Source organism: Sphaeramia orbicularis, chromosome 18 (assembly GCF_902148855.1).
Source record: "Sphaeramia orbicularis chromosome 18, fSphaOr1.1, whole genome shotgun sequence".
Taxonomy (NCBI): domain Eukaryota; kingdom Metazoa; phylum Chordata; class Actinopteri; order Kurtiformes; family Apogonidae; genus Sphaeramia; species Sphaeramia orbicularis.
Genome location: NC_043974.1, coordinates 41,071,885 through 41,092,323, shown reverse-complemented (window position 1 = coordinate 41,092,323; position 20,439 = coordinate 41,071,885). Strand labels below are relative to the sequence as shown.

The 20,439-nt window shown below is 34.3% G+C and overlaps 1 protein-coding gene across 1 annotated transcript in view; it reads right to left on the bottom strand.

The window, feature by feature from the left end:
- Positions 1–20,439, bottom strand: part of actn3b (actinin alpha 3b) — a 67,474-nt gene that overhangs the window by 8,356 nt on the left and 38,679 nt on the right. The window contains exons 4-14 of the mRNA XM_030161820.1: positions 18,743–18,829; positions 14,204–14,291; positions 13,844–13,922; positions 12,651–12,732; positions 8,917–9,002; positions 8,595–8,687; positions 7,364–7,594; positions 5,395–5,542; positions 3,721–3,871; positions 575–683; positions 345–485 (exon numbers count right to left, since the gene is read on the bottom strand). Of these exons, the coding sequence (XP_030017680.1) occupies positions 345–485; positions 575–683; positions 3,721–3,871; positions 5,395–5,542; positions 7,364–7,594; positions 8,595–8,687; positions 8,917–9,002; positions 12,651–12,732; positions 13,844–13,922; positions 14,204–14,291; positions 18,743–18,829 (1,295 nt within the window). The remainder of the gene's footprint in view (positions 1–344; positions 486–574; positions 684–3,720; positions 3,872–5,394; positions 5,543–7,363; positions 7,595–8,594; positions 8,688–8,916; positions 9,003–12,650; positions 12,733–13,843; positions 13,923–14,203; positions 14,292–18,742; positions 18,830–20,439) is intronic.

The window sequence follows — 20,439 nt, the reverse complement described above, 5'->3', positions numbered from 1 at the left end:
TGCCTAAAAGCACTGTTTTTGTCAGTACAATGCCATAGATCCTGATGGAAGAACTGAAGTGATTTTGGTTATTATCAAGAAAACATGGAAAATGGATAGATATCAGCTCTGAAATTAAACTACTATGAGCTATTTTTGTTCTTATCATTATATTTGTCCAAACAAATGTACCGTTAATTGAACCAGGCATTAAAATGAACAAGAAACTGAAGAAAACAAGGGTGGTCTAATAATTTTTTCCGTGACTGTATTGTGTCCAAGTAATTTCCCTTGTGGATCGATAAAGTTTGTCTCAGTCTAATTTACTGGACAATCATCAAAAGAACTTAAGTTAAGGTATGCACCTGAATCTCCTCGATGCTGTGGACAATGAACATGTCCTGCAGGTCCTCCATGGCTCCATCCATCCAGTTGTTGAACGGCGCTGCCCTCTTGGCGAACTCTAGGTACAACTGATCGATAGTCTCCCACAGCTTCTCCACACGCTAAGAGACAAGACACAGTTATGAAGCAAAAATGAAGGTGTCTGAAGGTGTGTGTTTTTTTTAATAGTGGTATGTGTGTCCGTCTGTACCTCCAGTGAGTCCCTCCTCTTCTGGGTCAGGGTGCCCAGGTTATCCCACTGGTCGCAGATGCCCTGGCAGCGGGCGTTCACAGTAGCAGCATCATGGTAGTCCAGCTCACTGGAGGAAGACATGCACAACCATGGAATCACTAACACGAAACTACACTCAAAACAACTAAATGACCATGTATATCACACCGTTATACCACCGTGTATATTTATTCTTTATTTATCCCAAACTCTGAAATTACAGTGTAGCAGCAGCATGACACATATACAATAAAACTAGAGTATCTGTCCTTTAGACTTGAAAAACTTAGATTTCCCTCCCTTTTTCTTCTCTCTTAATTTTAAATTCTATTTAATTTTTTTAATTTCAATATTTTCTCTTATTGATGTATTTGTTGTATGTATGTTGTACTGTTCACATGTCAATATTGGAATTACATCAAGAATTGTCTTTTTTTTGGGTTGGGTGGGATTGTGGGAAGGAAAAAAATGAAAGAATGGAAGTCTTCTCTGTCACACTGCACTGTCATACACACCAGGAAACGGAATCATTTTTGAATTTAGTACAGGATAGAGGGGTAATATATAATAATAATAATAATAAATATCTGTAAATCTACACGATGTTTATGTTCGTCACCATGTTTATGTAATGACTGCTCGTGTCATCTTGCGATAATAAATAAACAAATCATCGCATTTGTGATTTAATGGAAAAACCAACATTACGCACTTCTGTTTTTTCGACATTTAGTAAATATCGTTGAAGTTTTGTGCAGATGTCCAATGGAATGTGACTAGTGTTGCTATTTTTCATCCTCTTTTTAAAGTATCTTTCATCACATGCTACAGAATTATTTTATAATTGACTTCTTTATCATTTTGGTTGTATTGCTGCTGAGTTACGTTTTATTCATCCATAGTGTCTAAGAATGTAAATAAAACTATGTGGCCTGAGGATAAACCCTGAGGAACACCACAAAGGAGAAGCACTAATAAGTGTACATAGTTACCGAGGGAAAAACATCAACCATATGAGTTAAATCTGAGCTAAACGACTAGGTGTTTTTGTCACTTAAATTTTTATTAAGTTTTATGAATAACAACTATAGCAATAAAACAAAAAGACAAAAAATAAATAAATAAATACAAATGAGAAGAATGTGCCCACAGAGCAAAAAAACTGACCAGTTTTACTTTAGTTTTTCATTAGTTTTAGTGTCTGTTTTTCAGGTGTTACAAGGACAGTCTTAATTTATTGAAGCTGAAAAAGGCGTTGTTAAAGAATGTATAATATCATGATTTGATCAATGATTTAGAAACCACGGTTTATTAAATGTCCCAATTTGTGCAAAGACCTTTTATTCTTCACCATAAAGCATTAGCATCTGAAAAACCAAAGCCACGCTGACTTAACCTAATACTCTATTTTGTTTGTACTTAACAGCTGTTACATAATTTTCCTGACGTCACGACCAGTTTTAGTTTGAAAAATCTTAGTGCTTGTTAATTATAATAATCCTAATAGGCAAAAATATTTTAAAAATTCATTTGAATGGAAAAATACTGTACCTTCATTCCTGCTCGTCAAACTATGTTGTGAATTGTGTCATTTAAATCTGATTCGGTACCAAAACAGCATCAAGGAAAGGTCTAATGCTTCAGAATATATGGGCTGAGGATCAAAATGTCAGGTTTCTTGTACATTTTCCAATTACATATGAGAGAAAATGTCCTCTTTTGAAGTACTGACTGATACATTATGGGCAGCACACATACATATTCAGCATTATGGTTCATATAACTGGATATAACATAACAGATCAATTCCAAACTTTCTATCAAAACAGCCCAGAGGGTTAGTGAGCAGTAGGAGAATGGTGAGATCAGAGGATTCAGCTGTTTCATGGACCATCCTTTTATCCTCAGAACATTCTCATTAATATGCTTTTAACTCATCTGGTGCGTCTTCTGTTCTTCTTTGTATTCCTATCTACTCTTCTGGTTCCCATTAAAAGTCTATGATACTTTTTCTCCGTCCTCATTCATTTCATGACTTCAGTCTAACAAACCCGATAGATGTAACGGCACCACAAGACTAATACAGCACCTTTAACCCTACAGCGCCAAACGTATCATATTTGATACATGAGTTTTGAAGCCCTCTACATGATCAATGTGATTTTTTTTCTTGAAAATCCTGATGTATATAATTAGATACATGCAATACATGAATAATCCACTAGGGGGGAGGGATTCATTCATCAGAGGCCTTTCCAGTGACACTACAAGACTGTCATTAATGAGGAAGGAGGGAGAACTTTGGCCATTTTGAAAAGGAATTACCAATTTGTTAAACATGTTTGTTATATTATGTTTTTGTTTGTTCAAAAATAACATTTGAGCATTGAGACCTGATGTAGCAAATATGATACAAAATTGAAACTCATACATGGAAATTGATATTTGAAAAAAAAATTTGGAATTGTTCAGACGGACCAATAAAGGCTCCAGTTTCAAAGAACTGGAATTTTCTGGCAATGGTTTAATGGTTCAGGCCTTACAGGGTTCATATATGGAACCCTGGCCAAGAGGAGAGTAAAAAAAAAAAGAAAAATGAGCCATTTGGAAGGTTCCGAAGCATTTGGCGTTATGAAATTCCCAGCTGTAAATATTCAAAATGAAAAAATTGACTTGCTATATCAGAATCCAGGGCAATAAATAAAAAAAAAAAAAGAAAAAGAAATCTTTATACATTTCATCATATTTGGGACAAATGGATCAAGTTAGTATCCTCTATCCACCCAGAATTTGTATCACTCCTCTAAAAATGTCCTCCTTTTTATATTCTCCCTGTATTTATTCTTCGTTTTATGTTTTTCTGCATAAACGTGTGTAATGTTTAAAGAACCCAGAGGTATTGTGATGCTATGATTGTTTTTAAGTGAGAAATACTGAAACTAAGCACCCGGTTCATATGTTAGTTTGGTTTTTACACTTTTGTATGTATAAAATAAGAAATATGAAAAGGGCTCTAATAGATCAAATCGGTATGAATGGTAATGGTGGAGATATTCTGTCACCTTTTTCAATAAATAGAAAATTAAAAAAAGAAAAAAAGTAAAAAAATCCCAGCCGTTACTTACTTGAGCTCTTGGGCAATAGCAGCAATCTGCTCCACTCTGTCCTGGTGAGCAGCAAGGTCGCTCTCAAAGGCCTCATGCTTTCTCATCAAAGCTCTGATCTCCATAAGAGAAGCTGATTCGTAATCCTTCTGGGAAAGCAGGTCCTCCTTACCTGAAAGACGCAGGTTTGATTAGAGGTCTTTCTAATTGGCTGATCTTCGAGGGAAAGTCAAGACCACCAGTTTTTAACCCTTTAACCCCTGACATGTCTGGTGAGCGTTCTGAATCTATGATTTATTTTAAATATTCATAAAAGTCCAACCATTTGCTCAATAGTTAAAATTTCCAAAGGTGCTCATACAATAGACCTTGTTCTTTCCATAGACTTCTGAGCATGCTCAGTGCACTCCCCCCCACCACCACCACCTGTGAAATGGGGGGTGAAACACAGAGCAGTGAGTGACACCGACTCACTATAAAAATAGATGCTTTGGGTTTTTTTGTTGGTTTTTTTTAAACTTTTCCTTGTTTTTTGTTTTTCTGTTCACAGTGTTGTGGTGATTTTCCTTTTTTTTTACTGACTGTGTTTTTATGGAGTTTTCACCGTGTAACTGCTTTTTGGAGTTCAGCCAGGTGTCAAAAAGCAAATGGACTGATTTATTAAAAAAAAGAGCCCAAAACAAAAGCTACTGGGTCAAAACTCAAATCCTTGTTGTTGTTCAGTGTGTTCCAGTTCTCAGTTCATGTTCAACATCCTAAATCTCTTACTGATGTACATTCTGAGTGCCTTATTTAGTAAAAACCTGTCAAACTTCAATTCCTCTCTTTGTCTTTTTCTGTTATTCCACCTGTTTAGACCTTAAAACACACAGTAAAACAAAACCACTGAAGAAAAGGAACACAAGCACATACTCACAGACGACAATTCACAGCAGAAATAATGTCTCAGGGGTTAAAGGGTTAAACATACACGATTCTCCTGTCAGTCTGAGATGTTTGACTTCAACATTTAGACATTTAAGATAGTAGTGAATATTTCTAAAAGATCATTTGTTCAAGTTCATGTAGGTACTGAACCCTGTGTCCTTCTCTTTCATAGGTGCATGTAGAGAAGTTTGGGTTGTAATTGTTTTAAATTTCAGCTGATCTAAACAATGTTACCTAAAACATGGTAAACTTTCAATGTTTGAGACTACAGGAAAACATCATTGAAATTACTAATAAACACTTTACCCTTCCTGCTCACTGACGACCCAGGGATTAATATAGTTTTAACTTTCAATGTTTTTTACAAAATTAAAAAAAAAAAAGGGATACATTTTTGAACATGTGTGTGAAATGTGAAAATAACTGGTTGAATAATGTCCAACAAATAGGTTGGACAAATTGTTTAAGTTGAATGAAATAATGAAATTTCATTCAGCCATCCAACTCTCCTAGTGGTAAAGAACATGTGTGTGAAATTTGAAAAGAATGGAGTGAATAGAGTCAGAGAAATGGGATGGACACAAATCTTGGACGGACAGATGGAATTCTATGTGGACGGACGGACGGGTTGAGACATAAAATGATAATAATCAGTGTTTGTGCTTCTGTCATTCCTCTCGTCCTTCCCGTTTCCTCCCTCTGTTTCCATACCAGCTCCACAGACGCCTCAGACCATCTTCATGGTGCTGTGTCTGTTTGCTCCTTTACCTCCGGTCCAGGACTCGTGCATGGCGCACTTCTGCTTGAACTTCTCCGCCAGGTGGTCGAGTCTCTCCAGACGGCGGATCTCGGTCAGCAGCCACTCCTCGTAGCCCTTCTCCACCTGCTCCAGACCCTTCCAGGCGTTGGCGATATCCTGCAGGAAGAATAGCTCTTATTAGGATTCTGCTGTGGAAGTGTCTGCCTTTTACTTTTGAGGGAATCGAGTGCGTTTGTGACTGATTCATTCTTGGTGCAAAATAAGTCAAGAACTAGGTTTTCAAGTCCAAGCGTAGATAACATTTTCATATGTTTATCAAAAAACAAAAAAAGTCCTAAAAAATGAACTTTCCAATCCTTGTGTTTGTTCTCTTCTCATTAGCTTTGCCCTTTTTTCATGTTTTATATAATTTCACACCTTTTGTGAGTAAAGATTATGTACATTTATGATCCTTAAATGAATTCAAAACTCTGGAGATCTAAATGCACAATACCATTGCATTGTTTAGGGTCTTTTTTAATCTTTGCTGTTATCCACATATGTTAGAAATAAGTAAATAAATTCAGTTAAGTTTTCTCTGATATTGGCAGTAAATTGGGTGTGGTTTAATTTTTTAATTTTACAGTGCTTGTTTTTTTTTTTTCTCCTGTGACATCACTGGGCAAACGTCTGTCAGAAATGTTCTTTCAGCTTGTGATTCCAATCACAGAAACTGAGACAAAATCATGCCAAGTTTAAGTTAATTTAAAAAACTAAAAGATTTGAGTTTGCTAACCTTGGGGAAAATGTGTATTTATTTGAGAAGAATTCATCTGAGCTCACAACTTCACAGGAAGGAGCTGCATGAGTCATACAAATCTAATTTACGTTCTAGTCACTACCTCTAACCCTTCGTATCTATCTATTCAATACCCCTGTCCTACATTTTCCTGGATGGAAATCCACATTTTATACAACATAAATGTGAAAAATCAGAAGATTATTTCGCTGTAGTTATGTTGTATTAATGTGCACTTATGGTGTTCTGGTTTTGCTTTACCTGCTGAATATACAGGTTTAGCCTTGGTGGTGGTGTAGCTAACATTATAAACTAATGACGTGTCAATCAAAACCATCTACATGATCAACTTTTTCTGCATTCACTTTTGGAAGAGTTCTGAACATATTCTTATACTTTGATATCATACTTGTCAAATCACTTTAACACACTGTTTCACTTTGAGTCGTACCCTGAAATGTGTCGATGTGTAAATACTGTACACTGACAATACATGTAGTTTTTCTACAGATTTTTTAAATTAGAAGTCTTTTGTTTACAGTATTGTACAGGAAGTTTTTTAGAGTTCGTTCTTTAGCAAGTTTTTTTTTTTTTTTTTTTTTAGAGTATATACTAACCTTAATGTCTACCTGATTACTAACCCACCTGTTTTATTCTGCCTGTTTTTTTTTGGCTTATTGTGCTGTATGCAGAGCTGCTGAATACTTGAATTTACCACAGGATTAATAAAGTATCTATCTATCTATCTATCTATCTATCTATCTATCTATCTATCTATCTATCTATCTATCTATCTATCTATCTATCTATCTATCTATCTATCTATCTATCTATCTATCTATCTATCTATCTATCTATCTATCTATCTATCTATCTATCTATCTATCTATCTATCTATCTATCTATCTTTGAATTTTGACCCAAATCACCAAATTTCACAGGCTTTAAGAGCTTTATTTTAAATGAATTCTATGGCAGGACATTTCCATTTTTACATAAATTTATTAGTTTGTATTTGTCTTGCTATGTTCGCCTGAAAGATGCTTGAACTTCTATCTCATTGTGTTTTTTTTATTCAATGACAATATGACGTATTGAACTGAACTGACATTTTCATTCATACATTTCACAGGGGAACAGTAATCCTTCCTAAATCCACCCTGACACTGTAACCCAGGACAGAAGCCCTCTGTACTCACAGACACCATCTTGCCCTCGGAGGGCATGAAGGCAGGCCTGTTGCTGAGCCTCAGTTTAGTCTGCAGGGTATTGAAGTTGATCTCCAGCTGGCATTTCTCCTGGACGCGGGGTGGCTTGTGAATGCGGCGGTAGTCTCGGAAATCCTCCAGTTTCTGCTGCATGGCGCGCATTGTCTGCTCGGCCACACGATTCTCCAGCCAGGGAATGGTGCGGCGGATCCACTCCAACAGCTACACAACCAGAGGGAAAGAAGAATTACACAAGACAGGACAAAACACATGGGCACCACTGAGGTACGGTCGCGGAAAAAATGATTAGACCACCCTTGTTTTCTTCAGTTTGTTGTTCATTTTAATGCCTGGTACAGCTAAAGGTACATTTGTTTGGACAAATATAATGATAACAACAAAAATAGCTCATAGTAGTTTAATTTCAGAGCTGATATCTATCCATTTTCCATGTTTTCTTGATAATAACCAAAATCCCTTCAGTTCTTACATCAGTATCTATGACATTGTACTGACAAAAACAGTGCTCTTAGGCATTCCATGTTTTCTTTTCTGTCTGTTTTAGTCACATGATACACACAGGAGTTGGCACTGGATTGCATAACTGCTGTTTCTGATGACTTTGGATGGTCTAATAATTTCTTCCATGACTGCATGTAAATACATTTTTAATTCATATTTTTTATTATATAAATATTTATCTAAATCTTTTTTACTTTTCTCTTTATATTTCATTTTTCCACTCATTAGTTTTTTTTCTACCTGTCTTTTTCTCTGCACTTGCTTGTTGTATGTTGCTGCTGTTAACTGTGAAATTTCCCCACAGTGGGATAAATAAAGTCACATCTTATCTTAACATAAATATCTAAATCATCATATAGAAACATATAATATAGAAACAGTTTTCATCTTTATCCACACAGACACAGGTACGTGTGTGTGTGTGTGTGTGTGTGTGTGTGTGTGTGTGTGTGTGTGTGTGTGGTTGTCCTCTCAGCTGAATATCCAGTTTAATTTCTGTTTCCCTTTTCCCATTGTACATCCTTCCTGCAGTGATCTCTGTGCTTTCTTGTAAAACACTGCAATGTTACAGAACAGCTGAAGAGTGTATACACCTTATATAACTGTCTAATAATTGTATAATAAATTATATAATAAAAATAATGGAAAGTCAGCAGTGGAGGATGTGTAGGACTGAGAGTGGGAGGGAGTTGTTTCACACCTCGCTGGCCAGCTTCTCGTATTCCTCCATCAGTTTCTCATTCTCTTGGTTGACGGCCAACACCTTGCAGATACGGTTGGCAGCAGTCTCAGCCTGAGAACAAGTGACAGCAATCATATATTTCTGAAGGCGGTACGCTACACAGGCAGAGTTCATACATATCTCACATTAATTCATGAAGATGGCAGTATCATGTTGGTGTGTTTATATCACCTGCTTTAATACACAAACAAGCACCTTGGTCTCAGGGGCTTGAAGTGACACTGACATGTTAGATATTTGAAAAACACATTTATTTTAGTAGAAATATCAAATATCTGACCTGTTCAGCGCCAGCAAAGGCATGGTAGAAGCAGGACACGTAGGTCATGATGGCCTTCTCATCAGGTTTAGGTGTGTTCACAATATCTGTGGGTTAAATAAAACAATGGCGGGATACATGAAAGTATTCTGTTGGACTGTATTTACATTTCTGCATACTTCCCTTCAGATTTGACAACATTTATTTTTACAATCCAACACATATAGTCGTGGAAAAAATTATTAGACCACCCTTAATTGCATCCAGTCAATATAATAATAACAACATAGTAACCTATAAATAATGACAACTACAAATGCTTCGCTTTGTTTTAGTGTGAAAATGGTAAAATTACACAATGAAACCGTCTACATCTACAAACTATCCAAATTAAAATGTGTGAATCATCTAAGTAAACCTTAAACAACCTGAAGTTTCAAGAGAAATAGGTGTAATTTTTACTAATATTCTGCCTGTAAGTTGTAATGCACACGTGTAAATGATAAACTGAGACATAATATTGAAAAATTACACTTTTCTGGACAAAAACAAAAAATTTTTAGTTATTATTTACAGGTTATTATCTTATTATTTTACTGGTTCGGCCCACTTGGGATCATATTGGGCTGAATGTGGAACCTGACCTTAAATGACTTTGACATCCCTGGCCTACAGGGTTTATGTTATGCATTTTGCTTACATATACAGTCGCAGAAAAAATTATTAGACCACCCCTTGTTTTCTTCAGTTTCTTGTTCATTTTAATGCCTGGTACAACTAAAGGTACATTTGTTTGGACGAATATAATGATAACAACAAAAATAGCTCATAGTAGTTTAATTTCAGAGCTGATATCTATCCATTTTCCATGGTTTTCTTGATAATAACCAAAATCCCTTCAGTTCTTCCATCAGTATCTATGGCATTGTACTGACAAAAACAGTGCTTTTAGGCATTCCATGTTTTCTTTTCTGTCTGTTTTAGTCACATGATACACACAGGAGTTAGTATTTGATTGCATAACCACTGTTTCTGATGACTTTGGATGGTCTAATAATTTCCTCCATGACTGTACTCTGACATCTTACAAAAAGCACAAAAAGCAGTGTGTAGTAAACTCGTATTTCATATGTCTATTTGTCTAAAGGGTCATTGAATCCAAATCACCAAATATGCATCAAACATCTGTCAACTAGAGAGAAAATGAACACAAATATGCACATTGGAACTGTGTTTTTTCTTCTTTCCCCCTTTTACTCATGTGATGAGCCCTGGACCAAACAGATATTTCTAATAATACTGAAAATATTTTAACAACATTCTGCTTTTAATTCTTGAAGTAGGATTTTTCAAGCATTACTTTAACCCTTTCATGTATGAATTATGAGAACCTTAATTGAGTTTTTTTTCCTGAGTGTTTTTATTCCTGTTTAGGCATTTAAAAAAAGGCGATTGAAATGTTTTTTATCAACCTATTTTTCATGCAGTTACAAAAATGTCCACTCAGCTGGACACCATGTGTTTAATTTTTGACGCTAAAAAACAAAACAAAACATATATTTAAAACCCATCATCAGAAAGTGATGAACTGTGTGAAAACTATGAAATAAAAACATTTTTCATGCAGATAATCTGATGTTTTCTCACATTTTAACATACTCTAATACTAGTTATTAGTAACTTCATGCAGACAATATGCAAAAAAAAACATTTTTGATTAAGAAAACTTAATTACAGTCAAATACCAATTAGCAATTGATTTAACATGTTACTGCAGATCAGGTTTATCACAAACAGCAAAGTTACAGTAATGGTATGAATGTCAGTGTATTATGGGATGGTGCATAAGTGTCCACTGTGTTGGCTGATATGAAACTAAAACAACTAAACCCATGAATAAACAAGAGAACAGCTGGAGAAGAACTGTCCACTGGAGTGACCACTGTGCATGAAAGGGTTAATATCATTTTTACGTCGCTGTAGTTGCACTTTTACTAAAGTGGATCTGAAGGCTTCTCTGTCCTGACTAAAAACCCCCCAAAACAAAACATGAAAGTACTTTTATTTATTATGTAACTTAATTTGTTGTTTCTATTCGATACTCTCAGCACAATATCTGTGACATCTTTTTGAGGTTTATTTTATGTTTTCATTTTATGTATTTATTTATTTAGCCTTTTTATTTTACATATATTATTATTATATCTATTTCTTCTCTGCCATGTTCAAGATGTTCACGGTGTTTGATAGTTCTGTATGAATGAAAACAATAAATATATGTATAAAGAAAAACATAACATGATAATACAATAGGAATAAAATAGCCCATGAATACAACATAGTACCATATACACTGCATGTATTACACATCTTGTGTCTACAATGAATCCAGTCATTTTGCCAACAAGTTTTCTCAAAGGAAAACACATTTGAGCCATTACAGGCCACCCAACCTAAAAGGAGAAACTGGACGGATTGCTTTTGTCAGGATCTAGTAAATCTTGCAAAGTAGTAAAGTGAGGCAAGGTCTATTTATTCATGAATTAATTTTAGTTTGGTCAACCGAGGATCCCAGTACAGATTAAACTTTAATTTTAAAGCTGGGTGTATTAACCCATAAAGACCCAAACCATCTACTGATCTAAAATGTTTAGTAACTTCTGACCTACTAAATATATCAATACTTGGAAATAATTCAGGTAAAATACAGTTTATCATCTTTTCACGGTCATCAGATATGACCCATTTGGACGTTCAGAGGCTCTGTAGTTACCATGGAAACACCTTCATCTTCTACAACATTGATTCACCAGTTAAACCCATGGAGTTGGATCAATGACAGTGGATGGACACACTGGGTTTACGTTCAGTTAATGATAAATTTTGTTGATAAAGTCACATTTTCCTATTATGACAATTAACTTTAATGTGAGCTTTTATGAACATCTACATGACCAGCAAATTAAACACGGGAAAATACCAGATTTTTATTGTACAAAAGCAAAGTACAGAGATTTGATAAATGACACCACATGGAGGCACTTGGTTTATGTTCAGTTAATGATATATTTTGCTTAAAAAGTCATTTTTTTCTTCAGTTTTCTCTGTTTCTGATATAATAACCCTCAACTTTAAACTGAGCTTTTGTGAACATCTACATGATTAGTGAATTAAGTGTAGGAAAATACCTGATTTACACTGAAAAAAATGCAGCATAAAGAGGGTAATATTACAATAAACGGTGATAAATCACTTCAGAAAGGTTAAATAGAGAGAATATTTGATTTTGGAACTGGCATAAAAGTAGCACTGGGTCTTTATGGGTTAAACCTAAAAGCATCACTGTTAGCTTTTTTTTCAAAGGGTAAAGATATCACTTCATATTACTCACTTCAAAATATGTTCAGAAAGATAATAAGATGAGAAAATAAACTAACTCGTGTAGAATTATGACGGAAAAAAGTAAATATACCGATCAATCCTGTAATTTCATTTACAGGCATATTTTTATGATAGACATCTTTTAAGTTAAATATGCGTCCACTTGTACCACAGATGGTTGAATTCAGAGTAATAAGCAGATCTCCTCCTCGTACCATCTGCCTCGGTGTATTGTGCTGCAGTGGAGGTTGTCAGAGTGTCAGCGCTAACACCTTGGAGCCTGGTCCCTGCAGCAGACTGTCACTCTGGTGGTACTTCTCAGGGTTTTGTGAGTACAAATAAGGAAACGGGGGACACAGATGTCACAGTCTCACCTTCGGCATCAAGCATCTTGGGGATGTCCAGGAACTTCTCAGCCACATCGAAGGCAGTGTTCAGGTTACCAATAGGGTCATCCTGTGGGCACAAACAGTCACTGCACACTGATGACTGCACTACAACTGCTATGAAAACACTTCTACACTGTGTGGACCAAAAAAAAAAAAGAGTCCCATGCTCTAATATTTAGCATTAGCCTTGTATAGCCTTTAGCTTTGATTATAGCAGCGTTCACTTGGACATGATTTAATACATTTTTGCACTATTGCAACATTTATTTTTGTGTTTTCTGAACACATTACACATTTGTTTCCATATGTTGGAGTGTCCTTTTGAATCTGAAGATTCTTTTGCCTACTTATGTTCAAAATAAAATCTGTCTATTTATGTACACTGGAAAAAAATCAAAATCTTACCAAGTGTGTTTTTCTCATTTCTAGTCAAAATATCTCATCACACTAAGAGTAAGACATAATCACCTACAGAGTAACTTTTCAGTGAGATATAAGAACTTATTTTTGGAAAATGGATCTTGAAAATCTTATTTCAAGAAATCTCACAAAGATAATTTTCACTTGTTCCATTGGCAGATTTTTATTTTTATTTTGCTTAATTCAAGATTTTTTTTGCTTATTTCAAGCAAAAAAAATCTGCCCATGGAACAAGTGAAAATGATCTTGGTGAGATTTCTTCAAATAAGGTTTTCAAGATCTACTGTCTAAAAAGAAGTTCTTATATCTCTATATCTTATATCTATCTAGACAAAGATATATACATATAGATACAGACATAGATATATAGATATAAAGATATGAATATAGAGATATATAGATACAGATGTAGATATGGATATATTGATAAAAAAATATAGACATAGATATATATAGATATAGTCATGGATATAGATGTAAAGATATGGATATATAGATATAGACATAAATATAGACATGTAGATATATAGATATGGATATATAGAAATAGACATAGATATATAGATATGGGTACGTAGCTATACTAATACAGATATAGATAATAAAAACACTAAACTATATTACATACATGACTGAACCATAATGACTCTATAATGGGTGTAAGAAAACCAATGTCAATAAGAAGCCTAAATAATAAGATAGAACATGAAAGAGCTCAGCAGAGTAATGACAGAAAGAAGACAGGAAGGACAGGGCACCTTTCTCAGTTTGGAGTAGTCAATGAGGTCAGGTCTGTGTCTGTGGATGAGGGCACACAGAGCCAGGCCATCCTTCCAACTGAGCCATGAAGCCACGACAAGGACCAGGATGAGGAGGCGAAGGAGCCGAGAAAGCACAGGAGTCAGAGGAGGAAGACAGGACAACAGCAGAAGAAGACAGGACAGCAGCAGAGGAAGTTTAGGAAAAGAGAAATGAAAAACAGGGTGAGGAGAAGGGAGGAGGTTTTTAAATATGAAGATAAAGGCTACGAAGAGAGTATGGTATAGAACCGATGTAACATGACTAAAGGACTGATTGCAGTTCCCTGTGAATTCCACAGTTCGGCATCGGAGTCCCACCTGATGTGGAAGTTCTGCACATTGACGTTCCTGTAGGGGGCAGTCTTCCTCTGGCACCACAGCAGCAGACCCTCCTTAGCAGATGTCTCTGTTGAGAAAAGGAGAAGGAGGATAAGAACAATACACTGATCCAAAAGAGTTAGAAAAGAGAAAGAATCCAATCAGAATAATGTTCAGGTGGAAAAGGAGGATGACGGGGGTGAAGAAAGAAGACTGTGACATGTGTGATGAAGGTTTACATCAGGGTCATTTTAGTCTAATCTGTTTTCTATCTGTTATTTACATTATTAGGACTCTAAACTGATGTCATTATATCGTTAAGGAAGCAAAAGTAATGTGTTATGTTGTGTAAATGTGAGATGGGGGTGGCATTTAATAAGTTTTCTTCTTCCCACTCCTTTTAGCAGTACATATTGAATTTATTTTGTTATTGCTAGTGTACATGGCAGTTTTTTTCTTGATCACCTTTGTTTATTATTAATGTATTTGCTCTGCCATTTTCTTCTGCACAAAACAAGTAAATGAATAAAATTAACTAAATAAATAGTTCAGGGGCCACATTCAGCCTAAGATGGTTTCAAGTGGACCAGACCAGTAAAATAATAGCACAATAACCTAAAAATAATGACAACTTCAAATGTTTTTTTTTTGTTTCAGAGCAAAAAAAACCCCAAAAACATTCAATTATGAAAATATGTACATTTACAAACTATTCAAACAAAAAAGATGTGAATAACCTGGAAAAAAATGATTTTTTTTCAAGATAAATAAGTGCAGTTTTAACAATATTATACGTCAACTTATCATTCATATATGTGCATTATGGATCAGATTTACAAAGGCACAAAACATTTAATAACAGGCAGACTATTCTTAAAATTGCACTTAATTTTCTTAACACTTCATTTTGTTCATATTTATTCAGGTTATTCACATTTTAATTTGTTAATGTAAATATTTTCATAATTTAATAGGGTTTTTTTGCGCTAAACCAAAGAACATTTTTGAGTTGTCTTTCTTTATAGGCATAATTGATAATAACAATAATAATAATTATTATTGTTATTATTATTATTTTTTTATTTTTTACATTGAACCAAGAATTAGATTTGGAGTCATACAACGACAATTTTCACTCATTCCATTGGCAGATTTTTTTGCTTAATTCAAGATTTTTTTGTTTAATTCTTGGTAAGATTTCTTGAAATAAGAGTTTCCGGATCTAAAAACAATCTTATATATAAACGTTCTTATATCTCACTGAAAAGTTACTCTTTAGGTGATTATGTCTTATTTTAAGTGTAATGAGATATTCTGACTAGAAATGAGAAAAATACACTTGGTAAGATTTACATTTTTTCCAGTGGTAGACATGCTAAATGGCAGCTCCCAGAATTTTGTACCCCTTGTGTGGAACTAGTGACATTTTTAGCTTTTTAATTAAAAAAAAAAAAGGTTCAGTTTTAGATTATTATGGCTTCATTTTTGTTAAATAATAGCTCCTGTGAGTTGTTTCACAGCTGAATGCTTCCATGAAACTGGGTTCATTTTGGTACCTGGTACTTTGGCAGCTTTTTAGACCCAATAATAAAAGGTAAATTTAGACATATTTCCCCCCAGGATGTAACGAATGATGACTTCAGATAAATGCAAAAAAAATTATACTCTTGCTCTGAGCCATCCCAAAATTATTGAATTTTTAATCAAATATTGGGGCCAAAAATAGGACTCAAATTGGGACAGGAAAAACTACCTAAGTGTCAGTGCATTTTATCTGGAAAACATGGCTGTAAATGGTCTTATATGGACTATCAATAAAGACACTGTGTTAAATGTGTCAATCCTAGTGGTTTTTCTAATCCAGACATGTGGGTTTTTCATGAATCTCAGCCTCATTCCAAGTTTTGTGTGTAACCCATCATGTCCACTGGTGTTACATACGGAACCTGCCCAGTTAAACACAAATAAATGGCGAGTGATTTTGCACCAGTAGTAATTTTTGTGAAACACTCTGCCTTGTATAATTAGTTCGATTCCCAAAATGTACCTGTGAAAGAATAAAGATATTCAAAAAAATAGTAGCGCGTAATTTTCGTGTCCTTCTTACTGTGTTACATGCGGACTTTTGTATAAAAATAATATAAAAATTTCTCTTTTATCTCAGTAAATATTTGTTTTTAAATAAGACCCAAAGTGCTTCCAAACTTGCTTCATAACATTTAGTCTACATCTGGTTTGAATTTTTAGCCTCATGTCCTGTTTTTAGGGACCAAGCAGCTGACAGTAAACGTCTACATTCAATATTACAGTAGGAGTCAAACTAGTGCGGCTGTGGATCTGAAGATTTCGTTTTCTCCTCTTGTGTAAGACAGATATATGAGGTTATGGAGAGGTCATTGTCAAAGGGCTTCTTATGATAGAAGATATAAGATATTAGAGAAAATTAAAGGTAAGAGGATGACTGAGGTGGAAGGTTGAAGGGCAGGGGGAGCAGGGTCTGAGTCTGTACAAACAACAATTATTGCCTGGTGACCCTTCATGTCAGCATGACAGGGGAATAAAATAGCATGAGGCTGGTGGTCTGTTCTATAGAATCAAATCTACAGTATGATCTACTGCACTGAAGTATGCAACAGATCACACTGGTCTAGACGACTACGCCAAAAAGCTCTGAGAGGATGCAAAGACCCCAGACAGAGTTGATGAGTGACAGATGGATGTGAAGGCCTGTGTGGAGAAAAGTGGGTCAAGTATAAGTTAAGACTAGGATCAATATATGTAGTTGAGATAAGGACATGATTTACCTGAATTCAAATTAAATATGTATTCTCTTCTGCTGTATATTTAGCAATGATTACAATGAAAAAAAAAAAAAAAAAACAAATTCGTTGTTTGTTTTCTTGTGGAAACATTGTGTTAATTGTAAATAGGGTTAGGCAAAATAAGTCTGTACTTCAGCATAAACCCTTTCGGTCACATTGAATATGGAACAATGGATATGTTGGTTTTGTTTGTTGTTTAAAGTAATTAACGAAAGGATAAACTACTAGATTTTTGGTGGACTCAGTAATCTGTAAAACTGGTGCTGTTGGTTCCCTAAAGTGTGGAATTGTCCAACTTTTACACCACTTCAAGAAACACATATTCGGTGACTCAGAGTAAAAATGTCAAGTCAAAGCGTTACTTTGTTCTACTTTAAAGCTGCGATTGACACAACACAGACATATTCAAAATTAGATCTGATGACAGACTGTGATTACAGGGTCTGTCAGCTACAGAAACGGCTATTTACAAGAATTATAATTAAAGCTCCAAGCAGCAACGATTAAGGCTTCACACCTCTGTGTACATTATTATTATTATTATTATTATTATTATTATTATTAGTATCACTGTGTGTTGTGTCTTGTTGTTTTATGCATATTTATGGTATTTGACTAAACTGTTTCTATCTTATAATTTAATCATTCTTTAAGATGTAAAGCACTTTGGTCTTCTTTATGTTGTTGTAAAGTGCTATATAAATAAACTTTGATTGATAGTATTATTATTATTATTATTACTTATATATCATTGTTATCATTACTATTACTGTTATTGCTTTATTGAAACTTTCATCCTGTGATTATTAAACTATACTGTCCATATTATAATAATATAACATAATAACCTATTTATGATTATTTATTATTATTACTACTACTATATTATTGCCACTTTGCTACTTGTTTCTACTAGTACTTTCCATTGTGCATTTTTACCTCTTCCACTACTGTTTTTTTTTTTTTAATAGTTATTGTTTTTCTATTTTCTGGTGGTATTTCTTGTGTATATTTGTTGTTCTGCTGCTGTTGGCAACTCAATTTCCTGAGGGCTCAGACCAAAGGATTGGAAGTTGACTAATTTTTCATTTATGACACTGAGGGCATTCATCTGTGTACTGCCTGTCAATTTTTGTTGCACAACAAAGTAATAACAAATGACAGCTCCTCACAGAGTCACCACTTTGACGTAAAACATATGAAGGGATTTTTTTTTTGGGCTCCAGACAGATTTCGTTTTTTACATTTCTGCCCAAAAATGGCTCATTACACTGGAAAAAATGCCCCTCTAAAAACAAGTTTAAAAAAAATTAACACAAGATATTTTTGCACGAATTAAGCAAAAAATAATCTGCCAATGGATAAGGTGAAAATTATTTTGGTAAGATTCCTTGAAATAAGATTTTCCAGATCTATTGTCTAAAAATATGTTCTTATATCTCACTGAAAAGTTACTCTTTAGGTGATTATATCTTATTTTAAGTGTGATGAGATATTTTGACTACAAATGAGAAAAATACACACGGTAAGATTTAGATTTTTTCCAGTGTAGACAGAAAAGCTTACTGACCCATGCTTTAGGGCTTTTGCATTGGTTAGTGCTTGGACACTGATGATTCATCTTAATTTCATCACACACACATAGTTTTGAATGATTTAAACATATTCTTTTTCTGTGTTGTGGCTAAAATGTTACATGTGACACTCAGACACACGCCTTCCACAGAGATATCCTGGATGGCGAAGCGAAGGATGATGGTCCAGATCATACCAAGGGTCATCTTCACATTTCCGTCAACAATTTCTGCAAAGTCACAGACATACAAAGGTGTGTTAGAAATCCGAAATAAAAATACACCTACAAAACAGTAACATCTTTCACTAAGGTCTCTCTTGAGGTTTCAGTAATTTGGTTTTCAACTGTTTGAAACTATTGTGGAGACCAGCTGAATTACCCACAGAGTGAAGGTTTAAAAGGCGCACTAGTGTGGTTCAACATGCTTTCATGACCGCTCAGGTTTCAGGTTTTACCCTCCTGGGCATGACACAAACTCACTGAGAAGTTTAATAAACAGTTTTTGCATCAACATATAATTCAAATATCAATGTGAAAATGTTCCACTGTTCAAACTATTGGTCATGATTGTGTTTGTTGTTTTTTTTTAATAGTATACACACACATATATATATATATATATATATATATTTTTTTTTTTTTTTAAATAGTAATCCTTCTTATGAACTCCAACCTATTCTCTTATGCTTAATTAATATAAAATGTTTAAAGTAATAAAATTATACTAAGAAAGTATTACTAGACCATCTATTGTACTCGACTGTACTTTTTAAAACCATCATTTGTAATATTGCTATGATAAAACATCACAAGAGAGTGTGAAGAATTTGTGAATGGAAAAAGCTATTATAAGCTATTAATAAGCTAGCTTATTGTGTTCTTTTACATCTGCATGTGAAAACACAATTAGAACTCTAGAGAATAGAGGTCAACTGATATAGGTTTTTCTAAGGCCAATGCCGATTTTTAAAAACTTGATCAACCAATGGCCGATATCTACAACCGATTTTTAAGGCTGATTTTTTTTTTTTTTAAGCATATTGACCGTAAAATACAATTGAAACACTCAGACAATTAAGATTTTTATGCAAAAATATAAATAAAAATATTAATACACATACACATAGTACTGTTTTAACATTTATTGAACTTCAAGTGCTGCCCACACAGGTGCCTGATCAAATATCTCAGAACACTTTTACTACTGATCAAATATCGGCTTTAAAAAAAAATCAAAGCCAATGGCTGATATTGAAAAAAAAATCAATATATTGGCCCAATATTTCCGCTGCCTAATATATCGGCTCATCTCTAGTCAGTATATTATAAAATGATACAGCTAATGTCTACAAGAAACACTATGTCCCTTCCAGTCTATGTACAAGTTTTTTTTCAATACAACAAAGAAAATACAAACATAAAGCAATCATTTATCAGTATTTGTTTATATGGTCCACTGTATTTACTGTATGTTCTGACTGAAAAAAAATTGAAAGAATTAATTAAAAAAATTAATAATCAATATATCGGCCCAATATATCAGCCGGCCGATATATCAGTCTACCTCTGGTAGAGAATGAATGTTATGTAGTCAAACACAAGTGGAAAACCACAGGAAGTTTAAGTCTACCATCACTATGTACATGTGTACTCCAAAAGAAATCTGATAATGGACTGAAGCATCTAAAGCAGGATTTTTTTTTTTTTTTTAAATTATTCTTGCCTTTAAGAGAAGAAAAGAAAAGATAAGAGAGAAGAAAAGAGAAGAGAAGAGAAGAAAAGAAAAGAGGAGAAGAAAAGAAAAGAGAGAAAAAAAGAAAAGAGAAGAGAAGAGAAGA